The 24,286-nt window shown below is 47.8% G+C and overlaps 1 protein-coding gene across 2 annotated transcripts in view; it reads right to left on the bottom strand.

Moving 5' to 3' along the window:
* Window positions 1-1,328: 1,328 nt before the first annotated feature.
* CHST10 (carbohydrate sulfotransferase 10) overlaps window positions 1,329-24,286 on the bottom strand; it is a 77,695-nt gene continuing 54,737 nt past the window's right edge. For both annotated transcript variants that reach the window (XM_078864817.1, XM_078864818.1), the window contains exons 3-6: window positions 12,093-12,175; window positions 11,014-11,245; window positions 9,542-9,647; window positions 1,329-5,964 (exon numbers count right to left, since the gene is read on the bottom strand). In XM_078864817.1, the coding sequence (XP_078720943.1) occupies window positions 5,427-5,964; window positions 9,542-9,647; window positions 11,014-11,245; window positions 12,093-12,175 (959 nt within the window). In that variant the 3' untranslated portion in view covers window positions 1,329-5,426. The remainder of the gene's footprint in view (window positions 5,965-9,541; window positions 9,648-11,013; window positions 11,246-12,092; window positions 12,176-24,286) is intronic.

Below are 24,286 nucleotides of genomic sequence, written 5' to 3'. Positions count from 1 at the left end.
AAATAAACTCCTAGTTTGCCTGTGTGTGCATATGCACGGGGATGCGAGCCTGACCGACAACTGGCGCTGTGGTGGTGCAAAGGGTAAAGGCGCAGCCCTGCAATTTATTGCTCACGCCACTGCTGGAAGAAGGGCGTCTGGCTAGAGGGAGCCCAATAGAGCCCCCCTCTAGAAAAATTGGCCGAGGCATTCACCCTGCTTGGACATATTGGAAGAGATGGGAGTACCCACAATTTTACTCCACCACACACGACCTGCCGCCGGCTAACAGTGGTTGTACGCACACTGATGGGTGGACAGCTTGGTGCGTATAAGAAGCTCGTACCATTGTTTCAGCTCCTCCGCTATAAGATCCAACTGAACTAGCAATTTCAGGATTGCAAGTCCAGTGTGAACTCTCCGCACCTCCGATTAGCAGGGTTGGCTACGTACGGTGCAAAAGAAGTTCAGCATGTGTAGTGAGGCCAACTGAGTCACAGACGTTATTCCTTTAAGAGGCAACACATTCATTGTAAAACCGTAACACAAAGGGGTAACTCTTCCTTACCAGATACAACTTAGGGTGGTGACCACCCAGATAACTACATTATACAGAGGAGTTACTTCTACGAAGGGTCGGATCCTCAATCGGGTCCCCGACCACGTGGTTGCCTCATAGGACGAAGAGCTTCAGCTTGAGACGTAGAGCTTCCCGCTTCTAGATGTTGAGCTTCCAGCTTGAAGAATGCAGCGACCCCTCAAGGACCCGCCTTATAATCCTCTACGGTCGGGGCCGCTCTGCCTGCCTTCTCGAGCATTCTCGTCCCCTCTCGATCCTTCTCAAGAGCTCTCCCCGGACACGTGATCACCCAATAGCCCCCCCACCTGTGGGCCCTTGCCCTGCCCCTGGGCTGACGCTCACCCACTCCCCCTCGCGGGAGCCCCCCCACCACACGCTGTGCGTGGTGCCCGCACTATCCCAGTGCTCACCAAGCCCCACTCGGGCTGGTATTACACACAGCCACCCACACAGTGCCGTCCACGATGTAGGAACATCAAACGGCATGGCCCTTCCGGGCCGGCACTATACAGTGACATTCCCGATGTCACTACACATGCATTACATAATGTCAGCATCCCAAGATGATGTAATGGCAGTCAAATTGTAAATGAACATTTGTTTGTGCAGTTTTACACATTCAAAAGACAGCGTGTAATTACAAAGCGCTCAGCTCAATTGGTGGCCATGACCTGGTGATGGACGCGACACTTTATCATGGCAAGCACAAGCATCTTCTTCGGATTAACTACTTTAGGCCCCGGAGTGATAACAGGGTGATAAAACAAGACCGATTTTTTAAAGATTTATTTTACACACATTTTTAAATACAGTACATCCGATTAGTGGAATAAAAAAGAAGCCACTGTTTTACATAATTGTTCGGTTTCTTTCAGTGATCAGTGCAAAACGAATAACACGCACACACACACACACCAACATGTGGCCATGTGCTACAGTGACTGGTGACCGAATTAAAATTCACCCCACTACTCACAAACTGAAAGGTGATAACGATTTCTCGGTGCGGCTTGCTTCGCAGTAACATCACCTGACGGGCAAAGGATGTTGCTGGCCTAGAATTACGCGACAGACATTCCTGCCACCAGTGATCATCATCTTCGATACAGTACACTTAGAGCACACCGCCGCCCTTCCCAGAGCCAGTTGTTGTACTGCGGAACTGGATCACAATGTAAATGAAACGACACGCGCATTGGCATTCAATCGCACAATATTACCGTCTCAACATTTCTTTCCCCCAAAGATCTTTATGTCATTAATACATTTTCCCAACAATAATAATTTGTAACTGAAAGTAACACTATTACTCAATCACAATACGTAATTTGTGGATTTCACCTAGGCCATAATCACAGGCATTGTGTAATAGTGAATCACACAGCACGATTTTAATTTTGAAAGTTGTTCTCAGTAACACCTGAAGTCACACCCCACAAAGTGGTTCCTGCCACCATCATGCCATTGTCTATCCACTGCTGGATGAAGGCCTCCCCATGCTGCTGTCATCCCTCACACGTCTGGTGCTGCTACCGCCCACCTCACTTGTGCACATGAACCGAACTCATCGCCGCATTTCTGGCGGTGGTTTATCTTCTTGGGTGCGTTCTCTCCTTTGGCTGCTAATCCATCCACCAAGTCACATCATCAGTGGTCATCCGGCCTCGTGATTTGTCCTGCCCAAGCCCATTTACCATTGTCAACACAATGGCTGTCACTTGCTTTTTTTCTCTGACCTACGTTGTTCCCTCTTCAGTCTCTCAGTGCAATTCCAAGCATGCACCTCTCCCCATACCTCTGTGTATTTTTCAGCGTGTGTTCCGCCTAGCAGTCACCAAGTATACATATGCATGGGCTCGGATTGCTTGAACTGCCACCGTTTTCCGTTTGCTAATCGCTGGCAGACCAGCATACTTTATACGTTCAGTGGCATCAAGTCCACAGGCCAATGAATACGACTGTGCATGCCATTGTCTCCTCAAGCAAAGTCGCATCAACACAGCACCGCACTGCGCCAAGGCAGCCCCACCAAAGCTAACTCCCACGGAGTGATATTGCTGCAGACGGCGGTCCCCAAACTTTCGAAGAGCTCTCTCTCTCTCGAGTGTGAAGCGCATATAGAGTGGTCGTACAGCGCGGTCTCCCTGGCTACAGGGGTTTTGATGCTTCCCCGAGCAGGGATGCCAGCTGACTGCAACCTTGAACAGAAAGGTCAGATCAGAAGAGAAAGCACTGTAATGTGGCCACGACGAAAGCACAAGCTACCGTGGCTGTAGATACATTTACATTAGGAGCTGTGATAGCTTTGCTACTTTTCAAATTTAACTAAACACTAAGTTTGTGAAGCTTCCCTTCACTCAACATCTACAGTGCTTGGTAAATTAAATCACGCAGGCAACGTCGTCATCATCATCGTCTCCAAAAATGTTCAACAAATGAGGTGGAAATGGAAGCTGCCAGCAATGATAAAAATGTTTCTCCACGCTGCGCTTCCCAGTCTGCTCCACACGCCAACCTGCACATTCAAACTCCATCGCAGTGCACTTCACCCCATGGCACCTTTAAGCAAAACTAAAGCCACACGGTCCTGACTGTGCTCATCAACCACTAGCCAGAGTTAAGTTGAGCAACACGATTCCTTAAATGATGGAGTACAACCAGCACGTCTTGGTGCTGCCCTTTTAAGGTGCAAATCTAAAATCCTCCTTCTCGCAATGTTACGAAATGTGCGCCTCGATTAATCCGCCGTAAAGCAACCAGGCCCACGGCAAACGGATGGTCCCGTTGAATGCCCCGTTTAATAACGGGTGTAAACGGATCGCAGACGCCACTGAAATGGCGGCAACGACAGGCGTGCCCGGTTGGCTACGTACCGTGCGAAAGACATTCAACATACACACATACATGCGACGACCGATGGGAGACTTAAGAAACGCAGTCCACACGGCTCATAACGGTCCCGTCCGCTGCAGACAGGCAAGCTCCGTGGACAAGTACGGTGTAATTATGGAAATCCCTGTGCGAGTTGATAAATTATTATACAAGCACTAAATACAATTTCTTAATTTATACAATCTCATCTTAATTAATTCAAGCCATTAGTTCTGTTGTTTTTTTAACAATACAATTTCCCCTACTTTGACTGCTTGTTATTATCGTTAGTAACAAAATTACAGAAATCGCCCCACCCCACCCGTGCCCCCATCCTTCAATGCTGGATTAACCACAGGGGGGAGCACTCACTTCCATTGGTGGCCATGAGGCAGCGGTGGAAATTCCACACTTTCAGGGTAATAGGACAATCACCTTGTGGGCAGATAAGCCACAAGCCACAGAGTGGTATGTATTTTATTCGTGCTATAAAACTGATGGATTGAGTAGGCTGCCCCATGCGGGATTTTACCTCTAAACCGTTTGAATGCGAGACAATCGCTCTTAACTGCTACACAGTGTCATCTAGTTTCATTCAACAACACTATTTGCAGGATGAAGTGCAAAATAATAATACATAAGATGACACGATAGCCCACGTACCATGTTTAAAGTTACAGCCAAACATGGGAATCAAACTTAATTCCAACACATCCGAACATAATCTCTGCATGTACCCTAGTCACTGCCCTCAATGTCCCGTACACTGTGGAAAGCAATGCCCTTTCTTGGACTTATCTTTAAACCATGGTATATTAGCCTCATTAAGCAGCCTACAGTCGTTATTCTAAAACAGAGGATTTTGCCACTGGGGAATTGCCACCGAATTCAATACTGCCCAACGGCGCAATTTACTGTTCAAACACCTCACTCTCTTAACGAGCTGAGGATCAATAAAAAGTCGCCAACTATGACAACGACAAACTGGGGACGGTGAACAGGGTTATAACAGCAGCGCTGTGCCGAGTCCCCGTCGCGTCTCTATGTGCCACTTGCGGTTTCTTATTATTATTATTGGTTATTCGAGGATTTGTCTCAAACGTCCATAAATCAATCTGTGCTGCCACGTGCAATGTGTGACACTCAGTTGGATTCTTGGCTTCACGCGTCCCTTTTGCAGTTAACGGTGCATGAATTGCCAACTTATCACCGATCGGAAAGAGGCTATATACATCAGTGAGGGGAGGTTGGTAGGTAGAAACCTATACCACTTCCAGTAGTGCAGTTGTGCATCCCGAGTACAGAATCTCAGGACGACCACACGTGTGTTTTAAATGCCAAGCGAGCACCAAATACTTTCGTTTGTGAGGCCAGTCAAATACACACAGCCAGCGTCACGGTCCTGCTTCATTATCCCAGCCTTCTTCAGAAAACAATGGCCACGTTACAAACGTCAATGTTTAAAATGCCAGGCAAAAATCCGTAGCATTGCCGCTTGTTGTGACAGCATATGGTGTTAAATCAAATATTGCAAGTGACACATTCCAGTATGGGATCAGGTCATGGAGATTGAGAAAACACATTGGTACGTGGATAGAAATGCACCATTTAGCTTGGTATGACAATGAAGGTTTGGACGTCTAAAGAGAACAGTGGTTTCCACTTTTTGTGCATCAACATACATTTTCAGGATAGACTGTCAAATGTAAGTACGCACAGAGCGCATAGACAGAAATGGATTTCCCTCAATGGATGACGTTTTTTTGTGTAATACCACTAAAACATAAATGCACGGGTCTGGAACACTGTTAATAATCCAACGCTAAACCCATGAAATATAACTCAATTTCGCTTTTCCAAAAACGCTTCTAATTTCATTATGTGTACAAAAATAGAATGAAAACAAAACAAAACGTTGGTAATTTTGGGCTGATTTCCCTGGGACCCCCGCGGGCCCCTGATCCGCTCGATCACGGCCGTTATCCGCCGCCCACATTCACATCCAGAGAAACGAGGGCTCCTCGTATCCGAAGAGCCGGAAATCTCCCTCGTAGCGGCGGTAGAGTCGCCTGATCCATGTGGGGCTGATCCCGCGGAAATAGTGCTGCACCTTGGAACGGTTGAACGCTGTGACGCCGGGCGGGATGGGCGGGTAGGCCGCGTGGCCCGGGACCCCGGCCCGCCGCAGGACGTACGGCGCGTCGCTCTCCAGCGTCTCGTGATGCCCCACGGCGTCGTAGTCGATCTGGCAGGGCGCGCACAGCCGCACGTACGTCACCCAGTGGATGATGTGCTCGCCGAAAGCTGCGTCCAGTCGCTCGGCCTGCGCGTCGCCCAGGTAGCGCACAAAGTCCTCAAAGCGGAGGGCGTGGCGGCGGGCGGGGCCCGAGCCGTAGCGGCGCACAATTGCTGGGGCTATCCTCTGTCTGTACCACGGCTCCTGCCGCGGGTTCTTTACGAACTTGTCCTTGAAGGCCGAGATGATGCGGTCGAACGGTTCCCGCACGATCAGGAACTTGAAGTATGTCCGTAGCCTGCGGGGGATGGGACGGTGCATCCACGTGTGTCAGTCTGTGGGACCAAAGTTTTCGCGAGAGGCGAGAGTCGCAACTAAAGCTCGCTCCAGCCTCGCTTGGGGGCGCTAACGTGACCGGGCAGTGGGGGGGGGGGAGGGGTGTTTGCCACTTATTGCAGAGGCTCGTAGTTTTATCGCAGTGGCCGCCCTGGTCAATACTGTGGTGTATTAACAAACAAAAAAAATGCACGGTCCGCTTAACAGTGAACGTTAAGGATCCAGGGACGTCATTCGATCGAGATAGGCCATGTGTAACCAGCCAGTTTCTGAAAACTACTCGCAAATTACCCAAATGGGTACAAACCTTGTTGGAACATCACCCCTGCTGTGAAACTAAAGTGGAATATATTCATCCGTTAAATATAGCGCGTTAGTGACAGCTTTGCGCTATACGAATGGCACGAATACCAAATGTACTCATCATTTAAATCCAAGCAGGGGTGTTTAATGATGTATAACATTCCTATACAGTCTTTATGACTTATTTTGTAATGCCAGTATATAGATAGTTTGGCTCAAGGGCCTGATGCTAATTTTGACATCAAACAATGGCTGCATAACCAGGCCATACAGCAGCATGTCCCAATTTGTTTCTGCCGAGATATTGCGGCTTCATTTCGCTGCCGGCTCCAGGTGAATGGCTCATTCATCAGGGCTGCTGAAAAAAACACACGTCCAGCCGGGAGGAATATTTTGAGAAAGTTCCGTGAAGGTTGTCAGGTAAAGCCATACGACATCAAATTCCAGGATGTGCCAACTCTGTGATATATGGCTCTGTTGGTTATATCGTTTTGAAATGGAAATAGTTCACTCTCTGCCAGGGATGTGATTAGGAAAAATAATAATATAATTAGCATGAGATTAAACAAATATTAATTCTAGATTTGAAGCTTTCGTGACTGCAATGATTCATATTCTTAGGTTTTTTTCGGTAAAGTCACGTAGGTAAAAACATTAAAAAGTAAAATAAAATAAAAATAAAAATCACGACGTTTCGGAGGCAACACAAGCTTCCGTCTTCAGGTGGTACCGTCACAGCCACGACAGCTGTATCAAGTAAATGAGAGATTGCAGAAGTTACCACTGCGTTTATATAATGGTTGGAGAAGGTGGTGGGGCAAGGGCCGCATACTTATTATTAATATGGTAAGGTGAGGCTTGAGACTAAGAATAGACTGCATAACAAAGGCTGAGCCTTTGTTATGGAGAGGTGCGGTTTGTGACTCAACCTGTAACAGGGAGACCACCACTAAACATGGTAAAACAGTAATGGTTGTCTGTCAAATAAGTTTGGCAAATAAGTGTAGTTAAATCTTTTTTGCATGGTTAATCACATCTTTCCAATGATTACTCAGTTTGTAACCGTCATCACGGTTGAAATTATGTCTGTGTTTGTATATTTGTATGGCTTCGTGTACAAACCTTTGATGGTAGCCAGGAGGTTTGCAGAGAACCTTGGTCTCAGAAAATACAATTTCATGAGAGCCCACCGAGTTGTAGCAATGATCGGCAACGGCCGAAGAATCAGTTCTGCCGTGTTTCAGATCTGACTTGTGCTCGCGGACACGATCAGAAACATGACGTTTCGTTTCTCCAATGTAGCAATCACCACAAATGCAACTCAATTTGTAGACTCCAGGATACTGTAAGTCAGGAACGACATCCTTCACAGATGGAATCAACGACATCCTTCACAGATGAAGGATGTCGTTCCTGACTTACAGTTTGCTGGAGTCTACAAATTGAGTTGCATTTGTGGTGATTGCTACATTGGAGAAACGAAATGTCATGTTTCTGATCGTGTCCGCGAGCACAAGTCAGATCTGAAACACGGCAGAACCGATTCTTCGGCCGTTGCCGATCATTGCTACAACTCGGTGGGCTCTCATGAAATTGTATTTTCCGAGACCAAGGTTCTCTGCAAACCTCCTGGCTACCATCAAAGGTTTGTACACGAAGCCATACAAATATACAAACACAGACATAATTTCAACCGTGATGACGGTTACAAACTGAGTAATCATTGGAAAGATTTGATTAACCATGCAAAAAAGATTTAACTACACTTATTTGCCAATCTTATTTGACAGACAACCATTACTGTTTTACCATGTTTAGTGGTGGTCTCCCTGTTACAGGTTGAGTCACAAACCGCACCTCTCCATAACAAAGGCTCAGCCTTTGTTATGCAGTCTATTTTTAGTCTCAAGCCTCACCTTACCATATTAATAATAAGTATGCGGCCCTTGCCCCACCACCTTCTCCAACCATTATATAAACGCAGTGGTAACTCCTGCAATCTCTCATTTACTTGATACAGCTGTCGTGGCTGTGACGGTACCACCTGAAGACAGAAGCTTGTGTTGCCTCCGAAACGTCGTGATTTTTATTTTTATTTTATTTTACTTTTTAATGTTTTTACCTACGTGACTTTACCGAAAAAACCTAAGAATATAAACAAATATTATTCATGACATCCTTGTGGTATCACGCATAATGGGCAATAATGCATCTTGTGGTAATATTGCTACGACTTCAAATTGTGATATCAACTTCTCAATGTCTCTAGGATTATATTGTACCCCATATCGACAACATTTCAGAAAGTTACCAATACGTCCGTTCAATACAGGAATCCCTTCATAACCAAGTTACACAGCATTCCATCTTCCCCAGATGCTTCTCCTCGGTAGGTAAACAAACGATAATCGATTTGAAGTCAAGACTTCTGAAAACTCTGCTGACTTCTGCAACACTGCAAAGGTCATATGTGAAGTGATTAATTACGTGGCAATTCTAGGCATAGTAAATATAGAAGAGGAAGTCGTGGGAGGACAAGGAGGAGGTACTATGGGAGCTAAATAATCACCTTGGTGGTGGGGGTGCAGGCAGGCGCAGGAAGTTGTTGGTGTCCTTCCGAGCTATCGGTTCCAAGCTGTGATTGGGTAGATCACTGAAGGGGTCCGCAAAGTTCTCCCCCCACTTCATCACAAATGTTCTAGTTGTATTCAATCCATGCGGCTCCTGTCTCGGCTGCCGAGCTTACTGCTGTTTGTGCACGGTTCGCTACGTTAGATTAGCACGGTTGGCTATGTATGCACTCGTGTGTGCTGTATTTCAAGGTTCCGTCATCGACATAATCAACATTTGTATCACCGTGGCGAAGGGAGAAAAAACGTGACTCTAAAATCCTGTAGTTTTTGTATAAAAATGTTGTTGGTTGTCTCTTAGCAGAGCCTGATAAAACTAAACATTACCGGGCACAAGCTCAGGACGAAATTCTGAAATACAGGGTTGAAAACAGTTTTTTTGTGTAACAAACTGATACACAACAGGGTGTTTACCAGCAAACAACGTGGAAAAGTATAGTTTGGGTGGAGAAGCAGGAAGTACGCCTGTGCCTGTAGGCTTATTTATTCGGCTCTGTGTCTGAGCTATGTCTACATATGTCAGGGAAGGTGTTCAGACAGCTCCACAACATCCACAGTGGCTGCCACCCCCTCCCCGCTCGCCAGCGGGTTGCCGTATAGCCTTACCTCAGGGAGACTTCCTCAGGAGGGAGGCTGGAGAGGCGAGGCAGGCCGTTCTTGTCGTGCTGGTGCACGATGTCTTCAGGCACGTCGCTCGTGCTGTTGTAGCGGCCTGCATCGCACATACGTCACACGTGTCCTTCAACGCCAATAACGACAAAATCACAAATATCTCACATTTGCTTTACCACAACGAGAGTCACCTTAACCCCACCGCTATTTGCTGCACATGAGCCATGTCAACACGTTTAATCATCACTGAGAATGAACAGAGTTTTAAACTAAAACTATCAAAACTAAACAATTTTTTATTTTACTAGGCAAGGCATGCTGAGCTACAGAGCTCTTTTTCAGAAGCAACCTGTCCACAAATGATAGCTTAACGAAGTGGCTTATCACGTGAAAATGTATCGCAGCTAAATACTCTAAACCGCATGTTTCTAAATGTGAAGGAAAAAACCGACGGACTCGGAGAAAAATCCACGTGACCATGGGGAGAGAGACATGCAAACTCCAAACAAACAAGCGTCGGGGTTGGGATCGAACCCTCGTCCTCCTGCATACCAGGGAAGGTAGTGACCATCTCGCCGACGTGGTATCCCATTGGGAGCGGTAGTGTAGCGGTTACCGCGCTGCTCTATGAACCTGACGACCCGAGTTTGAATCCCGCTCACGGCCAACACCAGTGACAATTATCTGAACCGGTGCCGGGCCTCCCCTAGGTCGACTCAGCCTCAAATGAGTACCTGGTGTGGTGTGTAAACATCGTCACTAGGGAGACAAAGGCGGCCGGGCGTGGTGTTGGCCACCCACCCCTCGTGTGCCATGCCGGCCTTCATAGGTGCTCGCTAACGGCACTTGCCCCTACAGTCTGTTAAGGCTAAATGGGGGATCTTTGTGCACAGAACTCGCGCCTGAGTTGGTGTCACCTGAGTTGGTGTCGTGCCATAGGTGCGGTCTGACCGCAGTGAGTACTAACGTGGGTGTGGCAATTGGCATCCTGCCGTGAGTGTGGGCGGGCGTAAGTCAAACCGACGTAAGTCGAGGACTGCGTGTATCATCGCAGCCGCTTGATGCTAATGGCGAATATGGCAACAGATTCTCTAGGAGCGGTGACGTGGTCGAAATGGTAGCGTATTTCTGCTGTTGCAGAGGTCCGTGATCAGAGTCTAGCGGCCGCCCTGATTGACACCACAGGTTATTGACCATAACCATTTACTGTCTGCTTCACAGTGGACAATTCAAAATCCCATCACATTATTTTAAAGAGAGGATGCCATTTGTGCTGGCGTTGGGGGTGGGTGGGAGATTTAACAAACTTGATTATCCTTTCAACTGCCATGCTGCGAGGTCATGAATCCGATGTGCTAACCGTCACAGCCAAGGTAACCAACCAACCTCTACCGGGTTACTGCCCCAAATTTCGGTTCGTGTTGGCCAACTTACGAAACCTTTTCCCGCGCGGTTGGAGCGCTCACCGTTCGCCACCAGGAGGACCTTCTTCCACTGCGTGTTGCCAACCTTGGGCGTCTGGCAGAAGAGGATGCGGTAGCGGTCGCACACGAAGATGCGGCTGAGGACGAAGTGGGACACGTTGGTGTGCGTGAGGTTGTGCAGCGCGGGGTCGGCGCACACGCGGCGCAGCAGCTCCTGCCGCTCGCGCTGCACAGCCTCCACCGTGCTCCGCGTCTCCGCGCGACCCGGCGACTCCTGGTCGTTCCACGCACAGCTCGCATTAACCGGCGTGCGCAGCACAGCTCTGCAATGCCGAGCCTTACTAACAATGCTGTAATTTTTTTAAATGTATTATTATCATTATCATCGTCGTTATTGTTAAATAATGAAGTTTTTAAAAGGGTTTTAAGGGCTAGATTAGCACCTGACACGGCCAATTTATTTTCGTAAGGTTTGTCACGCAAACAAAACGTGCCAATTAGTTACTACTTCAGCACACCGGTGTGTTGGGAAAGTAAATGCACAACATTTACAATCTGAGTACAACGTTTCGCTGGTGATTACAATAACCAGCTTCATCAGGCGATTTTCCAAAATGACATATTAGTCGCGAAACACTAAGTGTTAAACAGATCATTATTTTTACGCCTCTTTACCCAGGATAGAATCAATGTGTCGCACGACTCTTTTTCAGGAGGGTTGTGCTCCATTGGGTTTTCATTTTGAGATTCATTTTCAGCCAATTCATAACGAGTGTCCACGCATGTGGAAACTGTAGCACGTGAAGGGAGGACAACACGCTCTAACCCCATACTGATGGAAACACATGGCGATCAGTCCACTTGCTGTACCGCCATCTCCTGGCGAGCCAGGGCTAGGGCACCTCCACGCCGACAGAAATGGAGATTACAGGCCACGTGTGTAGCCGCCACCACCACTGCCCGGCAAAATGTTGCCATGTCTCATCCCAATTTGAGTAATTTGCTGGTAATTATTCAGCATTGGGAATGTTTGGTCAATGCCAATTACATCGTATGTGTGTTTAAAAATAAAAGTAATTCTGAGGGCATGGGACTGCATGTCATGTGTGACACATGCTCACCTTGGACAGGTGTTGCTTGGGTCTGGATACACTCCTTGAAAAGTTCCCAATTTCTGTTCTGCTGAAGAACTCTGTGGTAAGACCTTCGTGAAAAATACATGGATAAAAATTAGCATTGTTGTCGAGAAGCTTTTTTTTACCAAGACGTTTGCATCACTTAAAAGATTCAAAACAAAACAAACACTATTCCAATCAATACAAAATATGCATGGACTATCAATTCGTACGAAATCAATGTGGTGGCCGAGTGACATAGGGCTGATACCATTGTCATCATAAGGCGCTGGTACCACAATTTTCACAGGGGTGGGGCACCTTCACCGATAAGACATCATCAGTGTGAAGGCTGCTACACATTTGAAACCATTGGGGTTTGAAAGCATGATGATGGGGGGGGTGTTTTCACATTTTTGCATTGTCAGGGGCCGCATGTTAGAGGCCGAACTTAAAAGCCACCAGTGGTCGCCAGTGGCCTGCGGGCCTTGCAATGAAGAGAACTGACCTAGATCCTTGGATCATAAACGGGTGTCAGCCAAGAGATGAAAACAAACACAGATCCTCAGGTGCAATGCGTTGATGGCTAATAATAACTAAGTGAATAAAACAATATCATATTGCATTTGTTGTCACTTTACTCAGCATATTCCAGTGCTGAGGATGAAGACAATTGCTTTGATTGCAATACAATTGATACTCTTTGCAGGGCACTAAAAAAAAAGAAGCTAATGGAAGCAAATTCAGAAGCAGTTCTGTGACATCAAGTTTTATCAACCTGTGCACGATCACACAAGCTCGTGAAATGCTTTACTGTAACAATTCTCAAGAGAAATATTTTGCATCTTTTTAATTTGATACCGATATAACAATTGGCAGAAGATAAAAAAAAGTATATGTGTATCATTACAGACAAAACGTGTACAAATTACTTCCGTGCAAGTTGGTTCTTCAGAGCGCGTGACGTTTGTGTCCATCACTCGGTAATAGTTCTCACACTTTGATAACATGAAATTATATCTCGCCAACATACGATGACACACAGTATTTTCAGCCCATGCTGGAAATAGGGCAGATCTTGTTGCGTTCAATGGAAAGGTCAACAAGCTTAGACATTCATAATCAAGATTTTTGGGTTTAGATCGCGTTATTTATAAATGTGTCGTAACCCTCCACCACCCGACACGGCCAATCAGTAAAAAAAAAGTGTCACGTTGACAAAAGACAAATAGTTCACTGCTTTAGCCCACCGGTGTGTTGAAGCGTGAAACCACAACATTTACAATTTGAGTAGTACGACGTTTCGCTGGTAATTGCATCCAGCATCATCGGGCAATTCGCCAGAATGGTGAGGCTCTGCTGTGTCTCCCGTTCTTATATAGAGCAGCAGCAGGGTGACGTCATCATTAACTCATTAACTCATCAGGTGCAAAGATTTGAGGGGGGGGGTTATTGTAATTATATACTTGATTAGTAATAAGACTATTGTTACGATGCGAGTTGTAGATTAGTAATCATTTGGAATGTGTTTACTAATCTACAACTCGCATCGTAACAATAGTCTTATTACTAATCAAGTATATAATTACAATAACCCCCCCCCTCAAATCTTTGCACCTGATGAGTTAATGAGTTAATGATGACGTCACACTGCTGCTGTTCTATATAAGAACGGGAGACACAGCAGAGCCTCACCATTCTGGCGAATTGCCCGATGAGGAGGGCCACGGCTGCGGCTGGTTTGTATCTACTGTGTCTCTGCTGGTGTCGTGTCTAGTCTCGGCTCCCTGGCTGCCTGGCCAGTGGCAGCCTCGCAGGCCCGCGGGGCCATGGCGACCAAGCGATCCGGGGTGGTGAGCCAAGAGGCGGAGGATGGTGCGATGAGACGGCCTGGAGGAGGGAGACCCGCAGAGGAGAGGGACGAGGCGCGAGCGTCGACCTCGAGGCGAGCGGAGGAGGACGCCTGGTGGCAGCGGGCGAGGAAGGTAGAGGAGCCGACGAGGAGTGGGATGGTGTCGGCCAGCCCAGGAGAGGAGGCGGAGGAAGCACCGAGCTCGGCGGGCCTGCAGGCGCAAGGTGCCCAAAGCGACGCGGTCCAGGCAAGTCCTGGACCTGTGGGGGCAGGGCGGCCCCAGGAGCGCGCAGGGCGGTGGCGCGGAGGTTCGGCAGGGAACTTCACCCCGCTACACGCTAAGAGGCATAACTGCGTGCGGGTGTCCTTTAAGGAGGACGTGCCAGAGGAGGTCACGATCGACAGACCGAGGTTCGTGCGGTCAGTGATGGTCGAAACTCTGAAGGTGGATCCGGCAGATCTGTTTTGCTTGATAGCCTTGCCAGGTGGCAGGGCTTTTGACGTGAGCTTTAAGACAAGCAACTTACTGCAGCGTTTTATGACTTTGTTCGAGGAGAAGGCGGGGGAACGGCCACTGTCACTGCTGAAGCTCCAACTGCTCTCTGAGCTCGATACTAAAGTGGTCACCATATTTTTGTACAACGAAGCTCTGCCAGACCACGACGTCGAGGTGTGGCTGAGGCAGCACTGCCTGGTGCTTTCGGACAGTAAGCGGGTCCAAGACTCGTTAGGGATCTGGACGGGCGCCAGGCAATGGCGAGTGAGGTTGGGAACGGCAGAAGGGGCTCTGCAACACATCCCGAGCGCCCTGAACATTGGTGGCAATAGGGGCTACGTGGTGTATGCGGGGCAGCCGAAGCTCTGCAGGCGATGTGGGGGGAGTGGCCATCTGGCTGCAGCGTGCGAGGCACGGATATGTTACCGATGCAAGGCACGGGACCACGTAGTGGCAGAATGCTGCGCCCCGGCATTGTGCAACCTATGTGGGAATAAGGACCACCTGTACAGGGACTGCCCGCTGTCATACGCAAATAAGGTCCGCGCACATAGGAGCAGGGTGTCGGATGGAGAAGGGGAGGTGGCCGAGGACGGGCTGAAGCCAACGCAGCCCGGCGGGAAGATGGAGGACGGGGGTGGAGAGGTGGGCAGGCAGGGTACGCCACTGCAGGACGAGAGGGAGGAGGGGGAGATGACATCGGAGGAAGACGCGGATCCCACGGGGCGGCAGGTGGAGCACCCTGGGGACAAGGACGAGGAGCCCGTGGGAAAACCCCCCGACCCAACGGTGGTTGACTGGGCGGAGGCGGTGGAGGCGGGGGAAGACGGAGAGGAGCAACAGAGGGAGAGCACCAGGAGGGAGAAATTCAAGAGGGTGGTGAAAAGAAAGCAGAAAGCGCAGCGTGGCCCAGCGAGGACGACCCGCAAACGGGACCTGGAGGCAACAGACTCCTCGATAGACGCGAGGTCGTCGGAAGATGGTGCCGTGGCGGCTAAGACCAACCAGGGAAGAGGGCTGCCCAAGGAGCCTAGGAGAGGGGAACAATTGCAGGGATTGGCTGACACAAACCTGTATGAACTATTGGACGACGGGTCTGGGTAGGGAGAGACAATTCTGGGTATGGACCTTACCGTAGCATCAGTAAACGTGAGGGGAATGTGGGGCAGGGCTAGGAGGGGGGCCATTCTAAATTATCTACGGTCCCTGAAAAAGGACGTTTACTTTTTACAGGAGTGCCACTTGCCATACTCCCTTGGTCGAGAGGATCTGGCTAGGGACTGGGAGGGACACTGCTTCTGGTCCGGAAGCAATGTTAATAGGTGCTCAGGAGTGGTTATCCTCCTAGGTAGAAAGAACATAGAGGTGCAGGAGGCCCGAGAAGTGGTCCCGGGACGACTCCACTATGTCGATGTTGCATATGGTGGGGCGGCGGTCCGGCTGATCAATGTGTACGCCCCCACAGGCTCTCCGGAACGTGTGGAGTTGCTAGAGAACGTGGCAGCCTTGCTGCTAACACGAAGACACATCGTCATGGGGGGTGATTTTAATTGCCCTCTAACCCTGGCGGACACGCGGCCAGTCGCCGGATGTCGAAAGTTGGACCCCTCCTCTAGGAGGCTGGGGGCTTTGGTTGGAGATTTTGATTTGATTGATGCTTACCGGTCGTTACACCCAAAGCGACCAGGGTTCACATGGTCGAGTTGTTTGGGAACCGCGCACTCGAGGATTGATTTCCTCTTTGTATCTGCCAAGGTTAAAGTGGAGAGAGTGGAAAACGAACCTTTCTCTTTTTCTGACCATAAGATGATAGCGGGGGGGCTCAGAATCCCAGATGGGCTGAGGTTGGGAAGGGGAATCTGGCGCATGAACTCGGGACTGCTGGAGGACAAAAAGGTGGTGGAGGAATTTGTCAGGCAGTACGAGGAATGGAGGAGCCTGCGGTGCTGCTTTGGCACGATAGCTGAATGGTGGGGAATGGTGAAGGGGCGAATTAAGTCCTTTTTTCAGTCCCAGAGTAGAAGGAGGAGCGTAGGGGTTGAGTTGCGGGGATTGAATGAGCGATTGGAGGGAGCATATAAACTGATGGAACTGGGATTCCCCGTCATGGGAGAAATAAAGCAACTAAAAGATAGGATCTCTGCGGTGTGGGAGAAGCAGGCCGCGCAACTTGCATTCAGGGCTCGGGTGAAGGCGGTCGAGGAGGGTGAGCGTTGCACGCGTTTTTTCTTTAAGAAGTGCAGGAAAGCAGACAACACAATCCGAGAATTGGTTTGTCCCAGGTTAGGTAGACTCAAGAACACAGAGGGGATAACGGAGGCCGCCAGGGGTTACTACAAGGAATTGTACAGGAGCAGGCCGTCAGATGAGGGGGCGCGGAGCACACTGCTAGGGGGGGTAGATAGGGTTATTGAGGCTCCAGAGGAGATAAACAAGCATATCCAGAGGGCAGAATTGGATGAGGTGGTGGGGGGATTACGTCGGCACAGTGCACCAGGTTTAGATGGGATACCGGCCGAATTCTATGTTACGTTTTGGAGTACCCTCAGGGACGACATGTGGCAGATGTATAAGGAAATTACGGAGGAAGGCCCTGTGCCAGATTCAATGACTAGAGGGGTCATAACCCTTATATACAAGGGGAAGGGGGAGCGCAGCGACCTCGGGAGCTGGCGCCCGATCACCCTGCTGAACACCGATTATAAAATCCTGGCCAAAGTTATCGCGGCGCGCCTGGGGAAGGTGGTAGGGGAGGTGGTGGGGTCGGACCAGAAGTGTGCGGTTCCGGGCAGGCGGATAGCCGATACCCTCGTTCTGTTGAGGGAGGTGGTGGAAACCACTGTGGAGAGGGGTAATTCATTGGGTCTACTCAGTTTGGATCAGGAGAAGGCATTTGATAGCATCTCGCACGATTATTTGTTCGCGGTTTTGAGGCAAATGGGGGTGGGGAAACAGCTTATAGACTGGATAGGGAAGCTATATCATAAGCTCACAGGTAGCCTGCTAATAAATGGAGTCCTCTCGGAAGGGTTTCCAATTGGGTCCGGTGTGCGGCAGGGGTGCCCGATGTCGCCGGTGTTATTCATAATGTGCGTGGAGCCTTTTTCCCAGGCTGTCAGGGGAAGTCGGCTGATTAGAGGGGTGAGCATGCCAGGGTGTGCGGAACCAGCAAAAATTGCAACGTATATGGACGATGTTGTCATTTTCTGTGGGAATGTTGCTTCAGTATGGGAGGCCCTAAGACTTGCGGATAGATTATTTTTGGCCTCAGGATTAAAGGTGAATGTAAGCAAAAGTGAGCTGCTGATATTCGGTGACCCCAGGTTATTTGAGGGCCGCCCGCCAGGTATAACGGTCCAGGGTGAGGGTATCAAAATCTTAGGAGTCACGTTCTATAGGGAGGACTCGGCGACTAAGAATTGGCGGGGAAAAGAGTGCATGGTGAGAGGCAGGCTGGCTGGTTGGGCAGACAGGCGCCTCTCAATGGAAGGTAGAGTGTTAGTTTTGAGGGTGGAAATCCTCCCGGTACTCATCTACCTGGCTTACGTGTTCCCGCCAGGGGCGCAAATGGCAAAAAGGTTGGAGCGCCTGTTTTTCAAGTTCATCTGGGGGGGAGGGATGGACCGAGTGAAGAGAGAAACAATGTACAAACGTGCTGAGAACGGTGGGAGGGGGGCCCCGAATGTCGTGTGCATCCTTAACACGATTTTTGTTTGTAATACGCTGCGACTATATTTCTCCAATGGGCTCCAGGTGAAAGCCTCGTATTATGTTCGGTATAGACTGGCGTGGCTCCTGAGACGGCTAAGCATGGCGTCGTTGCCGCGCAGCACCCCCCTGGCTTGGCCTCAGGGGTGGTTGTGCACCACGGTAAATGAATACATCGCGAAGTATGAGCCGGACCGGACGCGGGGGTCGTGGGTTCCCAGGGAAGTCCTGGCGGAAATGTCGAAAAAGGAGGTCTGCACAGAGGTGCCGGGTGCTCGGGGTACCCGGGCACGACAAATTTGGGAAAACGTAGCATCGGCAGCCCTGACCAAAAGGCAGCGGGACTTATCCTGGCTGGCCGCATGGGACAGGCTGGAGTGCAGACTATTTATGTGCTCCCGCAGATTGGCCCGCTCACCTGATTGCCCGAGAGGCTGCGGCCTGGGAGAGAGCGCTGCTCATGCCCTCGTACAGTGCCCATTTGCCCAGGAGGTGTGGGAGTTAAGCCGACCCCTGCTGTCCCATTTTTGCCCCGTAAAGGCCACAGCGCCTAATATGATTTGGGGGATGTTCAGGCAGAGAGCGGGTGGGGTCTGGGCTCAGGCATGGGCCGTCATAGGTGCCGTAAAAGAGGCCCTGTGGATGGCGCGCCAGAAACTGATTAAGGGCGCCTATATGTCGCCTCCCGAGGTGTGCCGACTGGCCAGGGGGCTGTTGGAGAGGGTGGTGGAGGTGGAGCGGGCGACAGCGGGCGGAGCAGCCACGGGCGCGAAGTGGCGGTGGCCGCTGCCCAAGTGCGGGATGGGCTAATTCGAAACGACCCCCCCCCCCCTTTCGAGAATGAGTGGATGAACGCACCCCCCCCCCCCCCTTTTTTTTGCGACGGTGAATTTTTTGTTTTTTTGAGTGAAGGGTGTAAAAGAGGGGAACTTGAACGCGGCGTAGCTCGGTGCGTCGGCAGTGAAGGGGATCCCCTGTTCCCGTTACGTTTGTGTGGTTTTTCCGGTCCTTTTGGCTGTACAAAGCAGAGGCCTGCTCCTGCTTGAAAGGAAATAAAAACCTTAAATCGCAATTACCAGCGAAACGTCGTACTACTCAAATTGTAAATGTTGTGGTTTCACGCTTCAACACACCGGTGGGCTAAAGCAGTGAACTATTTGTCTTTTGTCAACGTGACACTTTTTTTTTTTACTGATTGGCCGTGTCGGGTGGTGGAGGGTTACGACACATTTATAAATAACGCGATCTAAACCCAAAAATCGTTGATTATGAACAATATTGGTCGCGAAAGCCTACGTGTTAAGCTTAGACATGCTTCTGCTTTTACTGGCAGTGGTCATACACCGCATGCTCCATAAATACCAGGTTTGAAAATGCCAAGATCTGATCTCTGTAAATATAGCCGCAGTGACATCCACTAGGCTTACAACGAGATATTAATTCATCACTTGAAATTAGATTCCAACTCACAAACTCCAAATCACAATCTTGATTTTAAGCTTTCGTGACTGCAGGAATCCATACTCTTTGGTTCTTTCGGTAAAGTCACGTAGGTAGAAAAATTAAACAAAATTGAAATAATATATCACGCCTGAGGATGGCCGCTTGTGTTGCGATCGAAACGTTGTGATATATTATTTTTATTTTGTTTAATTTTTCTACCTACGCGACTTTACCGAAAGAACCAAAGAGTATCCAAACCACAAGTCCCATATTCAGTCAAGCACATGAGTTACGTATGTGTACGTGCACGGCCCTTTGTTAATCCACTGCTGGATGAGGGCCTCCCCATGTTGTAAAATTAATAGAAACTTGGTTTGTCCATACCTCACCACACTGGTCAGTGTGGGTTGGTGAATGCAAATATAGAAGCACAAAGCAACAATAGCTGCTGCTGCACTGCCCTCTGCTGCCGACCTAATTGTGACGCAGCCGATAACAACCTGCCGTGCATGGTGGCCACCCATCCAGGTACCAACCAGTCTCAAAACCAGCTTAACTTCTGCAGTCTGACGAGATCGGGAGGATTCTGGGTGATTTGGTCACAGACAAGCTTTTCTGCCTTATACTAATAAAACATATATTCCAATAAAATACCAAACAAACATCCCGGAGCAGGACACTTTTTCAGCCGATAATTCACTGGTCTTCAGCCAAAATGCTTCCGAAATAAATGGAGACCAACCTTACTAATTCTGGGTTACTGAAAATGAAAAGTATGCTTAAAATTGTTGATTGGCTCTAGTTTTCAAGATATGCTACTGGGCCAGTATATACGACCCTTGACTTGGGAATGTCGGAGGATAAGTGAGTTATAAAGGGAAGGGATCTCAAATTAAACCAGAAAATACTAAAATACCTCTTTGACTTGAACTATGAATACATATATGACTGGGTTTGGACAGTACTTGTTTTTTGAGCAAAACAATGAATGATGCAATTTGAACTTGGTATTGCATCATACATGATATGAATTGCACCATGTTATTCCAAGAAGTCATGGATGATACAATCATAACTAGGCTTGCATCTCTCTGCTGAACAAATTGCCCAATATCAGCTCTAGAAATAATACAGAGTCGTGTTCTCTTATTTGTAAGTGTTTGATTTTGCAAAGGGACACATTTATATTTAGCCAAAGTAAGTAAGCAGAGATGCTTGTTTGTGGTGAAGTGACTTTTGTATCACAAAAGCGCAGTATAACCACTATCACCTTTATTTTGCCTGCAAAATGGAAATCAGGACAAGATGTGGGCCCCACACATATGCTGCAACACTTGTGCAACAAATCTTTGCCAGCGATTGAACAGCAAAAAGGAAATCTATGCCTTTTGCAGTGCCAATTATTTGGAGAGAGCCAACAAATCATATCAGCAATTGTTACTTCTGCATGGCGCTTCCAGTTGCAAAAGGTGTGTCAAAGAAGAAAAAGTGGACTGTGCATTATCCAAACATTCAATCAGCTATACGCCCAGTACCCCACGGAGAAGGACTGCCGGGTCCTGATGCACCAGAATCATTCTCACTTGAGTCAGACGAGGAAGAGGATGAAACTTCTGGTCCTGAACCATCAAAGTCACATAACCCAGATTTTCTCCCACCCTCCTGCTCTGAACCACACTTCATAACACAAGGTGACCAGGATTTAGAACTAAGGCAGAGCTGTTGGGCTCTAGACTGCAGCAGTGGAATCTCCTGGCAGGTGATGTTAGGGTTTCCATGTTCCGTCACCGTCAAAAGGATCTTGTCTAATTCTTCTTCTTGGTTCTTTCGGTAAAGTCACGTAGAAGGGAAGTAATAAAATAATAAAAATAAAACATAATAAAATAATTCTCACGACGTTTCGGCCACAACGCAAGCAGCCGTCTTCAGGTGGAGCACAGGTCTGTCAAGTAGACAGAGTCTGAATGGCACGCTCCAGGCTTGGAGCGACTATTTATGCTGGGATGGAGGGGCAAAGAACGTCTTGACAAAATAATTTGCATATCAAGAGGAATTTAGCATATTTATGGGAAATGCAGATATGCGATTAGTACTACTTGTGAAATGCGTAGGAGGTTTGGCGAGAGGTTTAAAGTCATTATGCCCATGCATTATGCAGGATTAGCAGTATCAAAGGGAGGGAGTAAGGTTAGAATTAATAAAGGGAATGAATGTTAATAATATGGCGCCGCAGCAACTAATATGCTTATTGACTATACCTTGTCATATTACACTGTTTTATTCTACCCACTCAACTGTATAGCACACTGCTATATATTCACTATAAAATTACGATACTATATATTACCTTATACATTGTATTAAACATTACACTTTAATACTATTTATTATTATATAATATGCTATACACTATACCATAAACCGTCGCGTGAAAGGTACTAAGAGGAAGCAACGAAATATGTCAATGGGAGAATGGTGCTAGGAAGCTTGCAGCGGAGCAAAGAATCCATTCCCTGCGGAGTGCATATCAAGAGGAATTTAGCATATTTATGGGAAATGCAGATATGCAATTAGTACTACTTGTGAGATACGTCGGAGGATTGGCGAGGGGTTTAAAGTCATTATGCCCATGCATTATGCAGGATTAGCAGTATCAAAGGGAGGGAGTAAGGTTAGAATTAATAAAGGGAAAGAATGTTAATAATATGGTGCCGCAGCAACTAATATGTTTTTAGACTATACATTATAATATTACACTATGTATTATTCTGCCCACCCAACTGTATACCACACTGCTGTATATTCACTATACAATTACGATACTATATATTACCTTATACATTGTATTAAACATTACACTTTAATACTATTTATTATTATACAATATGCTATACACTATACCATTGACCGTCACGTGAAAGGTACTAAGAGGAAGCAACGAAATATGTCAGTGGGAGAGTGGTGGTAGGAAGCTTGCAGCGGAGTAAAGAATCCATTCCCTGCGGAGAATACAGGATATATAGTCAATGTCAGTGAGTGGAACGCGGTCTGAAAGTCACCGTAAACGTGGACACAATCAGTTAAGATCCGAAATGGTTTATTACGTCCTTCCAATGATTGCTAAGCCGGAATCCATCTTCTTGGTTGAAATTCTCTGTGTTTGTATATGTGGATCGCCTCATGAATGCATCTCTCATGGTAGCCAGATGGCTTGCAGAGAACATCTGTCTTGGAGAAGTCAATATCATGTGAACCCACTTAATTGTAACAGTGATCTGCCACGGCTGAGGTGTTTGTCCTACCGTGTTTCAAGTCTGCTTTATGTTCACGGATGCGGTCCGAGACATGTCGTTTGGTTTCTCCAATGTAACTGCTACCACAGAGGCAACTTATTTTGTAGACGCCAGGGTACTGTATGTCTGGAACCACATCTTTTACAGACGGGACCAGATCACGGATTTTATGTACTGTGTTGAATCGGACCTGGATCTTGTGTTTAATCAGGATTTTGGAGATCTTTTTTGTGACCCCAACAATGTAGGGTAAGGTGATGGTATTGAGAGGCTCCTCAACAGGATCCTTCTTGATGGTTGGAGTGATGGCTTTGCGGATTGTGTAGTCGGAGTAACCATTAGCCTTAAGAGCTTGGCGTACGTGTTTGAGTTCACTGGCAATGTGTTCCTGGTCGGAAATGCATCGGGCTCTATGGTATAGAGTCTTGATGAGGAAATTCTTCTGGGATGGATGGTGGTGGGAATCCGGTTTTAGGTAAGCATCCGTATGGGTGGCATTTCTGTAGACAGAGTGGCTCATTGAACCATCAGGTCTCTTTTTAATTAGGACATCCAAAAAGGGTAGCTTGCCATCTTTTTCGACTTCCATGGTGAATCTGATGGCTGGGTGTATGGAATTGATGTGGTCGAGAAATTGGTCTAGAGCAGGCCGGCCATGTGGCCAGATGACAAAAGTGTCATCTACGTAGCTCTTCCATAAGGTCGGGCGTAGAGTGGCAGTCTGGATGGCGTCAGTCTCAAATTTCTCCATGAAGACGTTGGCTACAACCCATTGGGGTGCCCTCAGTTTGCTTGTAGAAAATTCCATTCCAGGTGAAGTATGTATTGGTTAAGCAGTGTCTCACCAGGGGGGGTACCCCAGCATTCAGTCCTTGATGAACCAAGTCTTCAATGATTGCGATGGTGTCAGGTACAGGAACTTTGGTGAATAAGGAAACCACATCAAAACTGACAAGCAGGTCGTCTGGGGACAGGGAAATACAATGTATAAGGTAATATATAGTATCGTAATTTTATAGTGAATATATAGCAGTGTGCTATACAGTTGAGTGGGTAGAATAAAACAGTGTAATATGACAAGGTATAGTCAATAAGCATATTAGTTGCTGCGGCGCCATATTATTAACATTCCTTTCCTATATTAATTCTAACCTTACTCCCTCCCTTTGATACTGCTAATCCTGCATAATGCATAGGCATAATGACTTTAAACCCCTCGCCAAACCTCCTACGCATTTCACAAGTAGTACTAATCACATATCTGCATTTCCATAAATATGCTAAATTCCTCTTGATATGCAAATTATTTTGTCAAGACGCTCTTTGCCCATCCATCCCAGCATAAATAGTCGCTCCAAGACTGGAGCGTGCCATTCAGACTCTGTCTATTTGACAGACCTGTTCTCCA

The sequence above is a fragment of the Lampetra fluviatilis genome, chromosome 19 (genome assembly GCF_964198595.1).
Source record: "Lampetra fluviatilis chromosome 19, kcLamFluv1.1, whole genome shotgun sequence".
Taxonomy (NCBI): Eukaryota; Metazoa; Chordata; class Hyperoartia; order Petromyzontiformes; family Petromyzontidae; genus Lampetra; species Lampetra fluviatilis.
The sequence above is the reverse complement of the archived record's forward strand: the minus strand, read 5'-3'. Positions and strand labels throughout refer to the sequence as shown.